The sequence below is a fragment of the Perca flavescens genome, chromosome 12, assembly GCF_004354835.1.
Source record: "Perca flavescens isolate YP-PL-M2 chromosome 12, PFLA_1.0, whole genome shotgun sequence".
In the NCBI taxonomy this organism is placed as follows: Eukaryota; Metazoa; Chordata; class Actinopteri; order Perciformes; family Percidae; genus Perca; species Perca flavescens.
This window is the reverse complement of record NC_041342.1, coordinates 14,498,249-14,515,713: the sequence shown is the minus strand read 5'-3', so window position 1 is coordinate 14,515,713 and position 17,465 is coordinate 14,498,249. Positions and strand designations below refer to the sequence as shown.

General features: G+C 40.5%; 2 protein-coding genes across 7 annotated transcripts in view; one reads left to right on the top strand and one right to left on the bottom strand.

Annotated features, from left to right (window-relative positions):
* Positions 1-2,081, bottom strand: part of psma8 (proteasome 20S subunit alpha 8) — a 5,900-nt gene extending 3,819 nt beyond the window's left edge. Inside the window, exons 1-3 of the mRNA XM_028592523.1 lie at positions 1,838-2,081; positions 476-602; positions 139-263 (exon numbers count right to left, since the gene is read on the bottom strand). Of these exons, the coding sequence (XP_028448324.1) occupies positions 139-263; positions 476-602; positions 1,838-1,939 (354 nt within the window). The 5' untranslated portion in view covers positions 1,940-2,081. The remainder of the gene's footprint in view (positions 1-138; positions 264-475; positions 603-1,837) is intronic.
* A 556-nt stretch (positions 2,082-2,637) lies between these two features.
* ss18 (SS18 subunit of BAF chromatin remodeling complex) lies at positions 2,638-13,331 on the top strand. 6 transcript variants are annotated; one of them, XM_028592520.1, is made up of 11 exons: positions 2,638-2,820; positions 3,301-3,377; positions 3,465-3,549; positions 4,321-4,477; positions 5,663-5,893; positions 6,067-6,237; positions 6,547-6,624; positions 7,624-7,746; positions 11,890-12,020; positions 12,466-12,528; positions 13,217-13,301. In XM_028592520.1, exons 1-10 carry the CDS (start codon positions 2,752-2,754, stop codon positions 12,481-12,483), a joined length of 1,140 nt encoding a protein of 379 aa, XP_028448321.1. In that variant the 5' UTR covers positions 2,638-2,751; the 3' UTR covers positions 12,484-12,528; positions 13,217-13,301. The 6 variants fall into 6 exon arrangements, 4 of the variants coding, with proteins under 4 accessions (XP_028448321.1, XP_028448320.1, XP_028448323.1 ...); XR_003693856.1 differs by having other exon boundaries at positions 11,890-12,528; positions 13,217-13,252; XM_028592519.1 differs by lacking the exon at positions 12,466-12,528 and having other exon boundaries at positions 13,217-13,331.
* Positions 13,332-17,465: the final 4,134 nt, after the last annotated feature.

Genomic DNA, 17,465 nt, shown 5'->3' with positions numbered 1-17,465 from the left:
TATTCTCAGAGCAGAAAAATTGAAACTATAAGCTATTTTATGTTCTTGCCCACTGAATATAAAACATCTTACAGATGCCTTTTACTGAATTAATAAGCAATTATTAAACAAGAAATGAATGGTAAGAAGTTTAGGTACCTGTTTCAGTGTAGCTATGTAGCGTGTGATGTATTCCACTGTGACTGGGTCCTCCACGGTTAGCCTGTGGCTCTGGCACTCAACCCGAGCTCTGTTTATCACAATACGGGCATCTGCTGTCAGGCCTTAAACACATTAAAAGAGGTTAATTGGCTATACAAGATACAGGTAACATACAACAGGAAATTTAAGTGACAAAAACCTAATATATGGTTTAGAGATCTGTGATGACATAGTGTTTGTGACAACTAATTTTAGTCCATTAGTCCAGTATATGCCCTGTTACATAATTAATGTATTATATAGTTATTGAATAAAGTTTTGTGGTTTGAAGTACCTGCAAATGCCATGCAGACATGCTCGTCCAGGGCACATATCTTACGGACAGTCCTTTCCTCCTGCAACTTTGCCACAGATTTCTTCTCAACACCAAGGACGACAATGTCTTTACCTCTGATTCCCACCTGCAGAGAAAGAAATCATCAGATCGGATAACTTCAGTACAGGTCATTTTACTTTAGTTCATCTTTGGAATCCAAAGTGCTTCTCATTTCCTCAGCCAATTTTCCACTATAACAAAAAAAAAAAAAACTTTTGGGACAGGTTTCAGGAACCCAGACAGCCCCAACAATGCCATGCAACGACCAATGTGACACCTGTCATTTCATGTTACATTACATTGCATGTCATTTAGGTGACGCTTTTTATCCAAAGCGACTTACAATTGCTATACAGTATATGTCAGAGGCCACACGCCACTGGAGCAACTATGGGTCTTGCGCAGGGACACACTGGTTGATGTATGGCAGTGGGAAATGAACCCAGATCTCCCACACCAAAGGCATGCGTCATCACCCCCCATGTCTTCAAGCTTAAAGTTAAAAAGGTTTAGATGCCTATTCAACACACTTATTACAGTCAAGTCCGAGTCTTATATCTAAGGCTATTCAACAAAATTGGCTTGCCGTTTATCGGATTACACCCAAACAATTACTCTTAAGCTACAAGCTCTTCTATACATTTTTAGGGTTTGAAAGGTGACCATTCACGCAGGATTCGATGGACTTCGATGCAATCCGAAAGTTAGATGCAACGTTAATTCTTCCTGAACTTCCTATACATGCTAAGTTACACTAACTACTATAGACGTTAACGTTACCTGTAATCAAGGTAACGTTAGCTGCAACTACAGTGGCTTTCAAATGTAACGTTAGCTATCTAGCTAGAGCAATTGTGGAGCCGCCTAGTAACTAACATGGGCATTTCCATATAACGTTAGACATGTAACCCTGCGTCGTTACTAACATTTTATTGTTAAACGTTAAGCAATTGGCGGAGCTAAATTAACTTAGCTGGCCGCTTTGAAATCAAATATTGCATGTGTAAACTAGCAAGCTAGTGTTAGTTGACATGATCACATTGAAACTGAAACTATCGTGAGAGTGACACAGCGGCAAAATGCTCGCTAGTGATACTCTTTTCATGTTCAGTAGCTGTTTAATATTTCTTGCATTACCGTTACATGTGGAAGTTACAGATGATCAGCCCGACATGGTTGTTAAAAATCACAACACTCGAGTGCAACAACAAAATAAGCTAAATACATGAGTAATAATAAGCGTACCTGCTAGTCGTTAGCTTAGCTGGTTGGCTAACTGACGTGTGCTAACGTTAGCATTAGTTTCATTTTAGGACTTACCGCTGTGGAACCTTTCTTTACAGCTTCTTGTGCATACTCCACTTGGAAGAGATGACCATCGGGAGAAAAGACAGTAATAGCTCTGTCGTATCTTGCCGCCATTGCAATGCAAGACAAGTAACGTACAATCACAAGAAAAAGGGAGACTTCCACCAAATGATTCAGCTAGTTAGCGAAGATGCCGTGTGTTGAAAACAGCGCCTGCGCATGACCTCTGAACTGGGGCGATACCAAAACTAGGGTTCGCCAGAGGAAATTGCTACTCAAAATTGGATTGGAATATTTAGTTACTATTTTATTTTCTCTGCGTAAACAGTAGTTTTAATTTAAAAGTTACAGTAAAAAAACGGCTAGCTATTTTATGACTCGTTTGATTTTATTTAGTGACGGTTAATGTAGAATCAGGGTACAATGTGAGTGAACTGAACACAAACAACTACGACTAATAAACATTGATATCAGGTATTACTGCCTTAAAACTGCTTGAATTATTAATAATATTGTATAGACATATATCGAAGCTCTGACTGTCTTTCCCTTTTTGTTGTTGAGCAGTCCATTTCCCGTGGTCTTTTGGACTAGATTTAGACTGTTCCATTATACAACAAAGTAGGTGAAATTGTAATTCAATTAAGCATATGTATTGGGTCTTTCAACTATATAAATTCATGTGTTTAAACATGATAATGTATCACAAATACATGTGAACATCACATATGCCAGAGTAATCAAAATAAAAAATAATCTTCGACTATGTTTTTAAATGTGCTGTAACCACCCCCCAAAACGGACCACTGCATTACGAAATTGAATCCTATTCTGAACTGTGTGATCTGAGTTCTACCGATTTGTTAAGTGTGTTAGCTACTTTTGACTTGTATGTCTAGTTCACTTTAATTTCATAGAGAATCACCATGTCGGTGGCGTTTGCACCTCACAGGCAGCGTGGGAAGGGTGACATAACACCAGCTGGAATACAAAAGGTAATTCATGTTTTTAGCGCGTCTCAGAATGAAGGCAATTGTATCAGACGGTGCTAGCCGTTGAGCTAATCTAAGTAGCAGTGCCCATCCAAGTCCAACGGTGACTAGATCGGGAACAATTTTGCAGGGTCAAAGCGCGGTGAATATGAACGTCTCTGGAGTCAGGACGCCACGTGTACACGATGCGTTTTAGGTCGATTTACTGGACTAACGTAAAATTCTATTTTAAATGAATAGGGGCCTGCCGTCTTGTTAGCGGAGAACAGCTAACGTTAGCTAGCAAGACGTGTCTTTTGTTAGCTAGAAACGCACACTCACATTTCACAAAAACGCCCTCGTCCTCCCCGTTGTTGTTAAATTAACGTTACGGCAGATTAACCACCAGAAAGCAAAGTGCTAGTCCTACAAAATTACCCCGTGTTACTAATTGTAAAGTGTGTGTAATCAATGCAATATAAACCTCTGCATTTGCTGTTGCAGTTACTTGACGAAAACAACCAGCTGATCCAGTGTATAATGGACTTCCAGAGTAAAGGCAAAACAGCAGAATGTTCACAGTAAGTTAAGAAACTTCCCCTTTTGCTTATGCCTTACAGTAATTTTAAATAAACAAAGCCTGCATTGATGACTCTCCAACTGCCCAGGTATCAACAGATGCTGCACAGAAATTTAGTGTACCTGGCCACGATAGCAGACTCCAATCAAAACATGCAGTCTCTCCTCCCTGCTGTGAGTATTGGTCCTTGCTGGTTGTTTTGAGTGACTGAATTGTATATAACAGTGTGACCTCTCTGCATCGTAAGGTAATGTTGAGCTCACCTGTCAATGTTGAGCTTTTGTTTTAGCTCATGTCCAATACAAGTCATTTTTGTATTGGTTCAGGTAAACATTTACTGAAACAATTACTCAAGAATCTTAACGTAAGCAGTCTGAACAAATATCAGTGCAGTATTACATTTACTGAGACACTGTCAGGTTACACTAATAGAAACATAACCCCAGTGATGTCAAGATTATCAAAAGTGTAGAATTCAGCATTTTTGGACCTTGACCCATACAAGGGGTTAAAAGGCCAGATGCACTGGAGTACTCCTATGAACTTGTTCGATGCACTAAACTTTGTTAAAAAAAAAAAAATTACATATTTGGGTTTTGCTTAGTAGCCCATTCATTTTAATCCACCCAATCATATATCATATAAAGCTGCAGTAGATCAGATTGATTTACAATTAGTTAAATAATAATGGCTTATGTGTTCAACACCTTTTTAGTCATTGATAATGCCTAGCGTTACTACTGCATATCTATTTGTTAATTTTGTGAATATACTATATCTTCTTTTTTAATTGTTATCATCCTTGATTGATTAAGGTACATTCATTATACTTTGATGCAGAGATCTTGGCTTTTATCTGCTATTTTCATCAGTTTCCTCTTTTTAATAAAACTCCTGTTTCTAGCCAGCTGATGTGTGATTTTCTATCTGTTTTGTGCCTGCAGCCGCCCACTCAGAACATGCCCTTGGGCCCTGGTGGGATGAACCAAAGTGGGCCCCCCCCTCAGCCTCCTCATGGTCACAACATGCCCTCTGAGGGTATGGTCAGCGGTGGCCCTCCAGCCCCACACATGCAGAACCAGATGAATGGACAGATGCCTGGTAAGTGACCCCCCATAACCTTTCCTCCCTCGTCTTTCTCTCTTTTTTTCTTTCCCCTTCTTCTCCCTCAGTCCCTGTCTCACTTGGGTTGCCTAGCAACACCACAGAACTGTGAGGTAGGTCGCTCTGCTGAAGGATGATGTCACCCATTTGCCAGCGCTGGTGGTCTTGGACTTGTCCTTCATTTGATCATGGTTTTTCTCTCCTTAAGTATCATGGTTTGTTTCAGTTTGTGCTATATTTGTATTTTGTTTACACATGTATATATTTAATTATGTTAAAAGATTGTACATTCTAAAGGGTAATATTCCAGGACACATTAGAAACCAGACAATGTTGAAAATATGGTGTTGCTTTAACACTGGTAGGGCAGTGTTCACTTAAGTTGTGCCATGCTCTTTTCCTGGATTTCCATTGGAAGCTCACAAGAGGGAATATACATTTGAAACACTATTATGGCATTACTTATAAAGTGGGCCTCACCATGATTCTCCCTGTTCAGGCCTTAAAGACCCAACATGTCTGGTCATTTAGGTGACTAGAGAGTAGGCACCATCCTTAAGACTGGCCAGTTTGGAGAACCTTTGTAGCTCCTGCACCATGGAAGAGTTGTCCTCCATTGGAGGTCCTTTTTTCCTCGCAACTTCCCATTCTTCATTTAACACATGGGAACCTTGGTGTTCTCTGATCTGCTCTTTTGCCCCGTCATTGGAACTGTAGTGAAGTCAGTTGCATTGTTAGTATACAATGTGTTAGACATTTAGTGTTTACTTGGTAAATAGTGGTAACTAATAAATCCTTAATTGAGAGAAATCTATCTACATTTAAATTTTAAAAGATTTAGTTGCTTTTTTGTGGATAGAGCAGGTTAAATATTGCAAGATGAATAAATGAAAATAAGATGCAAACCCAAACTAACTGGTTAGACAAAGGTCCAGGTGATTGATTATTGATGCTTACAGTTTGGGTGAACCCCAAACCTCCAACATGTCATCAAGGTATTTTATTTTTTACATACCATTCTTGTTATATAGAAGCACAGCTTCAGATTACAGTTTTTCACAGAGCAACACAGTGCACATCACAATGTGATGGAAATTACACATAAGTATGTGTATTGAATATTTATGTTTTTTTTTTTTTTTTTAAACAAGGTCATTAATCTCCTCTGTTGTTGTTTTCCAGGGCCTAATCACATGCCCATGCAAGGTCCCGGTCCAGGCCCCAACCAGCCCCCAAACATGCCCAGTGGCTCTATGAATATGCCCCCCAGCAGCCATGGTTCGATGGGTGGTTACAATCACACTGTCCCTTCTTCTCAGGGCATACCAGCTCAGAGCCAAATGAACATGACCCAGGGCCAGCCCATGGGAAACTATGGGCCTCGGCCAAACATGAACATGCAACCCAGTCAAGGTAAAATAACTTTTTAGTTTCCACTTGGTTGTATTGATTTCCAGTGCCTTATCACCTGTCTTATTGGTGCTTGCGTCACATCGTTCACCTGCATTCGATAAGCCGTATACTGCTTGTATGGTTTTTCCACCTAGTACCATTTTGAGAGTTAACGCTTTGTTGGTGTACCACAGGCCCCATGATGCACCAGCAGCCTCCCACTCAGCAGTATAACATGCCTCCTGGTGGTGGTGGACAGCACTACCAAGGACAACAGACCCCAATGGGCATGATGGGCCAGGTTAACCAAGGGAACCATGTCATGGGGCAGAGGCCAATGCCCCCCTACCGACCCCCACAGCAAGGTATACCCCTCAGAGTGTGTCTGTTAAGTGTGCAAGTTGTGAGTGTTGGTCTTTCTTCTTCCTAACCCACACTCGTGCATTTCTTACTCTTGTTCTTCTCAATTTCCACTTCTGCAACTCACAGACATCTTGATGACTAAACATTTAACCTAAAGCCTCCAATTATAAAATTAGTCGAGTGACCAAAAAAAAATCTTTCTAACAAGAACTAGCGGCAAGGAATCCATCCTCTCCACTCTTCCCCTCACACAACCGATCCAACAACACCTTGAATCTACTTGTGTGTATGTTGTGTGTATGTGTATGTAGGACCCCCTCAGCAGTACCCAGGGCAGGAAGACTACTATGGGGACCAGTACAGTCACGCAGGACAGGGAGCCTCAGAAGGTAGGAGAACCCTCCAGTCACTTGGAGAATACCAACAAAAACAAAACCCAGGAGTTGTGTTAAAACACAAATGATGCTAAGAGACTGTGACAAAACCAATGTTTCAGTTTCTTCATTTTCTGGGAAATCAAAGTGACTTTGGGCTCTATCAAAGAAAAAATATGGCCTCTTAATTTTGAGAAATCCTCAAAATGACACCCTATTCCAAAAGGTGCTGCAGTCCAGGGATAAGTTAGCACCTACCCAGTCTTATCTTGCCACCCCTCCCCCCCCAATCTTGGCTGTTGCTTCACCTGTTGGTGTGAAAGAAAAGTCAGGGACTGAGTCTTGTGTGAGTCTTAATGGCCAAAGTTGTATTAAAGTAAAATGTTAATCCTTCAGATTTGCATGTAAAAATGCCACATGTGATACTTTTAAAACTCCATGGCATGTTACTTGTTTGCGTGTTTGGAGTGGTAGCCAGAGTATTGATATTGCCATTCGGGCTGCCATTCTTTGTAGGTAACACAGATTTTGTGCACACTGATTTGCAGATAAGCAGCATTAGTGACTTATAAACCACCATTTCCGAGAAATATGCTACCTCTGCATTATCCTCTAGATGATATTACACTTGATATACTGCCAATGTTCTCCCTGTTGGTGTGTTAAGGGGTGGAATTATTACTTTAGCAGCCACGCGGAAATATTACAGATTTATAATAAACAACTCCTTCTCTTTCTTTGTCCAATTAACATTAACTTATTTGTTTGTTTTATTTATTTTCTCTACTGACTACACTATTTTTCTTCTGACTTTTTTTTTTTTTTTTTTTTTAAACACAAGTGTTTTCCTTTTTTGAGGTAAAGAAAGTCCAGCCATTTTGAAAAAAAATACAACACACAACACATGAGTTCTTAAAACATGGCTGGCTCAATTACAGCTGTCACCTTTCTGCTGTGCTGTTGCGCTATAGTTGTCAACATGTTGCTCACATTGCCTGCTGTTGCCCCTTGAAGGTAATGCCCAGTATGGCCAACAGCAGGAAGCATACCAGCAAGGCCCTCCGCAGCAGCAGGGCTACCCTCCTCAACAGCAGTACCCAGGTCAACAGGGCTACCCACCACAGCAGCAGGGTTACGGTGAGTTGCCTTCTCTCGAATAGGGGCACATATTTGTCCTGCAGGAGGCACTATCAGCTCTCTTTGGCTACCTTTTTTAAGTGTTGAATAATAATTCCTCCTCAGTGAGTTGGTGGTTACTGCCCCTTGGAAATGTAACTGTGCCAAATGCATGTCAAGACATCAAGAGCAAGGAATTAAAGAACCACCTTAATGAATGGTTGGTTCAAGGATGGGAGCTTGGAAGAGAAATTTAATCAGTATAGTGGTGGCTTGCACCACATTAGCATTTCTCTTGGTGCTTCGGTTTGATATGACACACTGTTCTGAGGGAATGGGAGAGCAGCTTTGGCTGATGGCTACAGACATCGGGCAAAGTGTGTGTTGACTGCCAGCCACACATTTTGAACTCCTTGCATTTTAGCATTTTGGATAAAAAGTTGAGCAATTTCTGAATTGTAAATATCCTAAAATGTACATGCATACAAATTACACATTAAAGAATAGATCAGGTTTTCCGTGGGTTTTTGAGGGCTTATGTGCAGACTTTGGGGTGCACAGTAATAAATAATCTTAGAAATAAAAATGATTGCATTATGTACACATCAGTCTTTGTCTGAAAATGTAATTCTTCTGGCAATGTTTGCCTTATAAAATCATATTCTGTAAATCATAAAACGTATACATAATGTTTCATCAATTAAATAAACAAAGTTATGACTAACCGTTCACTTATTCTTTATAGAAAGGACCTTGCTAATGATATTAATAATAATGGCCTACACTGTGGACCTCCAGGTACCCCTACCTGCCCATTTTCCAGTTCTCTCTGCTCTAGCACACCTGAACCAGCTGATGCTCAAGTCCTGATCCAACAGTAGATCTCTAAAATCCAAAACCAGGTCTGCCAAATAATGCGTCCACCTCCTAAGTGTCTTTTTCGACATGTTGGGATTAAACAATGATTTTTTTTACTGTTTTAGCCTTTCATTATGTAACGCTCACCTGGCCTGACAAAGGAGGGGATGCAATTCTTGAAGTGACAATGAGGTCTTAAAACGTATGAAACAGGTCTTAAAAGGTATTTAATTTACAGGATTCCTGCAGATATCCTGGGATATAGTAAGAACCAAGAACTACACAACCAGACATATTCTTGCAGGAATGTAATCTGAAATTGGGGATAAATTAACATTGGCAATCAAGATTACAGGTGTCACACACACACACACACACACACACACACACACACACACACACACACACACACACACACACACACACACACACACACACACACACGGTCAAAAGTTTTAGAACACTACAATTTTTACAGGTTTTTATTAAAATTTATGCAGTTCAATGTCGTACTGTACTCTGAAATGAAAGAATAGAACAAATGAACAATTTAAGTTAAAAAATAAATCATGGAATCAATTTATAAACGAAAATGTATTCAAAGTTTTTGACTCATCAAAGTAGCCCCCTTTGGCAGATATAACAGCTGAACACACTCGTGGCATTCTTTCTACAATGGAAATCAAATATTCTTCAGAAAGTTCTTCTAACTCTGTTGCAGAAGTTCCCATAAATGTGTGGCACTTGTAGGTTGCTTTGCTTTCACTTTTCTGTCCAGTTCATCCCAAACCAGCTCAATGGGGTTTAAGTCTGGGGACTGTGCTGGCCACTCCCTGTTTTTAAGCTTACCATCTTGTTCTTTTTTCCTAAGGTAGTTCTGGCATAGCTTGGACTTATGTTTTGGGTCATTATCTTGCTGTAGGATGAACCCCTGACCAACTAGGCGCATACCAGAGGGTACTGCATGGCGCTGCGGTAGCCATGGTAGCCGTTTGGGTTCAGGGTGCCTTTCACTCTGTACAAATCACCAATCCTGGATCCAGCAAAACAGCCCCAGACCATCATGCTTCCTCCTCCATGTTTGACAGTTGATGTCACACACTGAGGAACCGTCCTTTCACCTACTCGACGGCGTACAAAAATGTCATCAGTCCATAGTACCTTCTTCCAGTCCTCAGTAGTCCATTGACGATATTTCTTGGCCCAGGCAAGCCTCTTTTTCTTATTCTGACGTCTTAGCAATGGCTTTCTTGCTGCAACTCGACCTATCAAACCTGCAGCTCCAAGTCTTCTCTTTACAGTTGAAACTGAGACTTGCTTATTACGACCACTATTAAGCTGTGCTTGAAGCTGTTGTCCTGTGAGCCGCCTATCACACAATCTGTTGACTCTCAGAAACTTGTCTTCTGATTCTGTTGTGGCTTTGGGTCTGCCAGACCTCTTCTTGTGAGAGTTTCCCCCAGTTTCTAAGCGCCTTTTGATGGTGAAGAATACTGTACTCACGGACACTCAAGGCCAACATTCTTAAGTGTTATGATGGTCTGTCTCTCTTCTGTTAATTGCCTTTTCTTGCCATTTTTATAGCAACACACTACTTTCTGCAGTACAATACCGTTCATATAATGTTCACGAGGGTATGGTTCCACAGTGTGTTCCAGCAATACTTTTATACAAACAGAGGGGGTTGTAAGTAATCCAGACAAGTTGGAACACCTATGGGAATTGCTAGCACCAACTTTCAAAGCTTGATCAACCTCCATTGCTGCAGAACAGCTTTATGTTGTTAACCCATTTCTTGTTCCCTGAAAAAGGCCTTTTTGTAAAATACTGAAATGTACATTATTTTTCAGTTTTGGGTAACCTTACTTTTTTTTTTTTTTTTTTAACCTCAGGCAGTTCACCACTTACCTTTGTACCATTTCAAGCTATTCATTGGACTTGAACTGCTAAAATTTCAATAAAAAACTAAACAAATTGGGGTGTTCTAAAACTTTTGACCGGTTGTGTGTGTGTTGTCTTCCCGTCAACCTTGAAAAAAAACACAAGTTTTTGACGCCTTTTTTTTCAAATTGTTTTTTTTGCCTTCTCCAACGTTTTGAATTGTTAAATTTTTCCTCTACACATGTTCAGCGCTTATTTCTAAATCCCATATTTTCTGATATAAAACAAAAATTGAAAACTGGTCAATGTGACCCAAAGTCAACACAAGGGTTAATCATTGTTGAGAATTTATAAGACACAGCAGTCACCATGCTTTGGAGCTCATGACAGAAAAGGTAATGAGCTAATGTACAAATGCAAAATATGAATTGAAAGAATTCTGAGAGATTTAAGTTGGAGCACTTCATTAAATTATACCTATTACCAATGAGTGTGGCTTTGGGATTCAGCCAAAGTAATAAGTAAAGTATGTTAACAAAAAAAATCTAAGCATTTAGTCTCCTGCAGCTCTTTGGTCTTCTTTGTCATCCTATTTTTCACTGGAACTTTCCATCACTCACCGTCTGTCTGAGCCAGAGCTCGTGTTAGTAATGAGCTAGCAGAGAGGCAGAGGCTGTGAGGTGAGATCCATCTGGCACACACATGCTTTCTCTCGCAGGCCCCCACAAGGTTATGCTCAACAGCATAAGGCATTATGAGCTCCTAACGATGCTGCGTGGGCCTCATTTGACTTCAGCCACAGTCAAGCAATGCGTGCTCTTCCACAGCACCTGCGTTGATAGCTTCAGTGTATGGGGGCTGATGAAGTGATTTATTTTTCTTTCTTTCTTTTTTATTTATTTAAATGAAACCTGCTCCTTTTAATGAAGACCAACTAAATCTCCTTGATGCCTCCTTGAATTAGGAAACCAGCGCCCGGCTCCTGCCCAACTCACTCATTCTCATTCATTACTAAGTCAGACGTGGAGGCAGCCTAAACAAATGGGTCTGACACATCCATCATCTTCTCCTGTCATCCATCAGCTTTTTTTTTTATTGCAGCCCATTAGTGATGGTAAACTATGAGGGATTCCCTAGAGTTCTTAGAGTGACAAGTAGGAAACCGAAACAGATAATGAGCGAACCTCGGGCTGTCTTCACACTGTGTTCTTTTGTTTAAGTCCAAACCTGAGTTCCATAGTCCCATCTCTTTCTAAGCTGGTGATAAGACCAAAAATTGCATTTATTAAAAGAAAGGAAAAAGAAAAAAAACAGGCTACACTTTTCATTGTGCTGTCTGTGCCCAACGGCATTTTCAAAGTTGTTTCAAGTTTACTCTGTCAAACATACATCATTTTAAATTTAAGTTTTCAATGTTTGCCGTAGGTCCTGCCCAAAGTGCCCCGGGACAGTATCCCAATTATCCTCAGGGGCAGGGACAACAGTATGGGGGCTATCGCCCTCCCCAACCTGGACCCCCACAGGGCCAACAGCAACGCCCCTATGGCTATGACCAGGTGAGTATACCCACAACACCGGACAGTCCCAGCAGCTTGTTATTGCATCGGCCTTAGGTTGTCCCTTTTTATTATGTTGATTGCCAGACTTGGTTGTATATTTTGTGTAGTGAGACCAGAGACCAATGTGAGTGAATCTAGAAGGTAAATATTAAAAGGTAGTATGTTTTTGCATGCTGTCATCATATTGTTGGCTTAAATCTGTTCTTCCCAAGAGAGTGTATGTGTTACTATTGTCGTTCACTTGTTTATTTGAGTCTTACATATCCTGGCTAATAAGGTATGCCAGTTCAGTGAAATATGTGGGCTTTACAGGGATTCTTCCTTAAACTTGATGTAGACTGCTCTAGTGTTTAAAGGGAGATCTATATGTTGCCCTGTATTTCCTGTGGTCTTATGTGGGGACCACAGCTACACTTTGATATCTTTATCTTTGAATATTCAGGGGCACATCAGGAAATAAAGACCCGGGGATTTGAACCCCTGACTAGCTCTGTAAGAAGCAAAGGTAATGGTTGCTGTGAAGACCTCAACGTCCAATCTAGACGTTTGAACACCTAGCCTTAATTTGCATTTGTTATGTTTCTTCTGTCTCTCTTTTGTCTTTATCTTTCCATCTTTCTCTTTTTTTTTTTTTTTTTTTTTTTTTTGTTTCTGTTATTTTATTTTGTTATTAACCAGGGGTCGAATTGTAAGTTATGAGGTCTTGAAACACAGCATGCTTACTCTGCAGTGAGACAGCTAAAAGCACCGGTTTTGATGACAATTGTGCTTATGATAACACTATTTGAATTAAAAATGTTTATCAGGCTGTCAAATCATAGTTTGTTTCCAAAATTGGTGCCCATTGTATTTTCCATCAATGCCAAACATACTTCGACCCCTGTTTAGAAATGCATCAACTCTTACTGTTCTTGCACTGAATTTGTCTCACTTAAAACAAGTGTCCACTATTTACTAAGGAATATCCTGTGTCCTCAGTCATTTTGCTGCTGTAACATGAGGTATAAAGTTCGAATTGTGAGGCCATGCTGCCACCTGCTGGTCAATACCAGCAAATGCATCCATAAATCATGGTTTGCATTATGATGTGGTTGAAACCACGGATGTTTGTTTGCACCCCATTGTGATTTGTGAATATATGTCTTTATTCTGATGAGGTCAGTAACACGAGTCTGTCACATTTCTCTCCACAGGGCCAGTATGGAAATTACCAGCAATGAGAGATGGTCACATCAACCCACACAGCTCTACTCTGATCTCTGTCTGAGCTTTGACCTCTGGTCAGCTGCTAAGCAGACTCAAATGATGGTTGTAGCTCACTGAGATTCTCTCAGACACGAACATGCAACACTCAAAAATACAAAATACGTTTTCCCTTCTCTTTGGGCTCTTATCCAATGCCTATAAAATGTATTCTGTTTCTCATGTACATTGACTTGATACAAGTCCATGACTCACCCTCTGGTCCAGTATGTCTCAAAGCAGCAATGCCTTAAAAATGGAACTGCCTTATCCTTTAGCATTGCAGATTGTGAAACAAAATTTTGGATATCAGAGATAAATGTAAATGTACAGTTTCAATCTACTGTGGTGCATTGTTTCTCTATCCTTCAGCTCCTTGTTCATAAGAAGCAATAATGCCAGCAGTAGGGAAATGTGTGTGGGCTTGGAGATGAAATAATGCACCAGACGAACTTCCCGCTAGGCCATGGTACGTGTCTTGATGTATGTGATGATGTAAAAATATATTTTATGCTTTTTAGATCAAAATAACTTTGTATAAGACATTGGAACTAGTACTAAAGCGGTGTTGTTTATTTCATGTGTATGTGTCAATGTTTTTTTTTTTTTTTTTTTTGTAATGATCCCATCCAGCATATTGTTTTATTTTTTATTTTTGTTGAATTGTATAACTATTCAATTGGATCTGCTACGTCTGTGACATGGGCACTATGAATTATTTGTGTAAAAACAGAACATTAATTGACTTGCAAAGAAATTCCTTGAAGGACAAAAAACATACATCATACCTGGAATTAGAAAATGCTTAATGTCTGAAAACGCAAGAAACAATTGCTGTATTTTTTTTTTTTTTTTAAACCACATAACCTGAAGGTATAACAATAATGGCAACTGGCCTTTTATTTGACAAATGTGCCCAAAGATGTAATATGTAGCAGAATCCACTGCAAATTGTAAGTCATTGCTCTCTGGAGTTTTTTTTTTTTTTTGCCTTTTTTCTATACAAGCACCTCAGTCTTGTCCGTTGACTGCACATTGGTGAATGGAAAAGATCAAACTTGGTATAAAAATTTTTTCTTAACAAGTATGTTTTGTTAGTCTTGACATTGCTGGAATCCCCTTTTCCCTTTTGAATAAACGTCTCAGTTGATGTCATTCAAATGGTGTTGTGTGTGAATAATAAAGATTGTTACTGTCAAATATGTAACATAAGATGTGAAAATAATGTTCTCAAATGGATTCCTTAATTTCACAGTAAAGACTGGTTGTGCAGTTTTATATCACTGGCTTGATATCTGTTTTATGGTGCATACTTTATTGATCCCATATGTACAGCAGCATAATAATAAAAAAAAAAAGGAATTCATTGTTTATGGCAATTTTAATATTTGGCATTCTGCACCCCATCAAAGTGGTCACATTTGTGTCATGACAATGTATAACTGTACATTACAATAAATTGGAAGAATCTTTAATATATTTTGACTTGTTATTTATAGCATTTGATCTTTTATTGAGATGTCAATTCAAAAGTGCAAAACCATTCATCCAGACGGAAACATAAATAAGATGTGCACTATTGGTGCCTTCATAATGTGACAGTATGATATAATTGTTTTGTCTTCATCTGCTATCTGGTAATCAGTTTCCAACTGATAATGACCCTGCACCACTCAGCAGCATGTCTGCTTTGTCCAGATGCATCCAGAGAGGTCCAGAGCACATTTACACCCAAAATTACCTTCCGTGTCCCTCTTTCCTCTTCTGCTCCCTCCAGAGAGGGAGAGAGACTACCTGTCACATTGTGGGGAGTGAGACAGATGGTACACCAGATGTGTGGCCGAAGCACATGAGGGGAGACTGGTGTTTGTGTTTAGAGGGCCACAGACTGCTTGGGTTGCCTTGGTGCAAATTATGAGTGTGTGTGGCAGAAGTGCTTTAAGAAAAGAAGGAAGTGTGAACTTTTTGAGTGTGTCTACGTATAAAATTTGTATGTACATTTGTGTATCCCTGCTCAGGTTTAGTGGCATCTCCTAGTCACCCCACCATCCTGCTGCTCCACAGCTGGCAGCCCCACCCTTCCCAGCTGCCACTGGGGCTCCCCCTGGCCCCTTTGCTTGGCAGAGCTGGCGTTTTGGGCGCTCCCCCACCAGTCCTCCCTGGCAGCTGCTGCCCTCAGCTGCGCTCTCGCAGACGGTATTGGGGTCGGACAAAGTCACTCCTCCTGTGACTGTGTCTGGGGCCGTTGGGGGAGGATGAAGAGGTGGCAAGGAGACTCTTGCCTCCAATGAAAGATCTCCTTTAATCGCTCATGAATTTAAATTGATGGACACAGAGCTAAAAGTGAGACAGTGAAATAATTCAGCTTGAGAATGAACTTCAAAGTCAATATTACAAAGTGTAGTCTTGCACAAAAGATGTCTTTGGCTGTTTACTTCTACATGACTTGTTAAGAAAGCTTACAGGAGAGCACTACTCCATACATGTTCTAAGATGTTAAGCCAAATAGTGAGGTGGCAGCATCATTTAAGAAGAGGATTATCTTGTTCAATATTTTGATAATTATAATTCAGGGCACCTTTTAAGAGGAGGATCCTAACCACTGAGGGGAAAATGACATTGTGATCATAGCTGGCAGGCAAGATGTGATCTCTCTCTCTGTGTCCCCCTCTCTCTTTCCCACTAACTCTCCCTTTCACTCTCTCATACCCACACTCTCAGTGTGACAGAAAGTCTATGGGGAGGTATAAGAGGTAGTTATGGGGGGAATGCAGCAGCCTCCACAGTTTAATTGGAGATGTGTCACACTAAATAAATGGTGCAAAAACAAGCGCTGACTGGAGGCTTGAGGGAGGGGCCCTGGGGATGCAGCCTGTTTTATTGGGCAGGAGCTTTGCACTGCTCCAGGGTGAAACAGGGCTATGCACTGCTGAGATACCCTCCAACCACCAAACCACCAGGCCTCCAAAAGACTACTGTGGAGGAAAAGACAAAGGCATTCATTTCACTCTGCAGAAAAGCATCTCATAGGTGCTGAGGAGAAAGTGTGGGTGAACTTGGTGACCCAACTGTCCCTCTTTCAATAAGGGGCACATCATCGTCCTCATCTGCAATTTCAATTTCTGCACACTGGTGAGCAAATCTATAATTGTAAAATCAAGCGCTGTCTGCCTCACTTGCTCCGTGATCTTATGTATGTCAGTTTATGTTTTGAGTAGACAGCCTCCAGCCAATCCCATTTCCCTGTGTAATACACACGTGACCTCCAGTAGAATGTGTTTTCCAATATTCTATCAATGTTTATATTACTTGTCTCGCTATGCTCATGCAGTGTGTGTGTGTGTGTGTGTGTGCACCTTAGATTCCAGAGTTCATGGCAGGAGTTTTGATTTACCTCTACAGTGTGCCGCAGTAATTGGATGTGACACCATTCTCTCTGCTCTCCCTGGGGGATATAACAGGAATCTTACTATTATGGCCCCAGTCGTGAATATGTCACGACAGCTGCAGACAAAGGCCTGCGATTTGGATAAGACGCCTCTGTATGTTGTCTCTGCGCTGATATATGAGATAAGTGCTGCAAGGGTAAATGAGTTTTCTGTAAAGCAATTTGCAGTGTTTACAAAGAATGATTAATTGCTATTGTTTGAAAAAAAAAAAACTAGACGATGTTCAATATTACATGTTCATCATTATGCCTGCCAGATACATACTTGCCTCCCAGATATTGGTGTAAGCTATTATATCTAGTTTCAAAACAACTGAAAAGATTTTTGGACCTGACACACACAAACAGGGCGATCCCCTAGAAAGACAGTTTTACATGCATCTGATGTGCAGTGCTTTGTTTAGATCCCATCGTTTGTTGAGGGACTAGCCATCAAATCAAATTGAGTGTGCTGTTTTGTATATGTTCTAGCCTCATAAAAGTAGTCTCTGAGTGAAATAGCAGGTATGCTGATATCAGTATTCCCACAGCCTGCATAATTGCTGTAATTTGCTTTCCCTTTGGGTAATCTGTAAACATGGCTGTTTTGATGTTTTTGGCATCCTCCATTGGCTGAGCTCTCCACTCCTCCAGTGGAGCCCCCATCCCAGCCCAGGGTGACACAAATAGATCCTTCCCCAGAAGGTGCACGTAGTTCCACATGGGCAAAATCAATACAGCCCAGTAGTCACTGGAACTGTGGTGGTATTAAA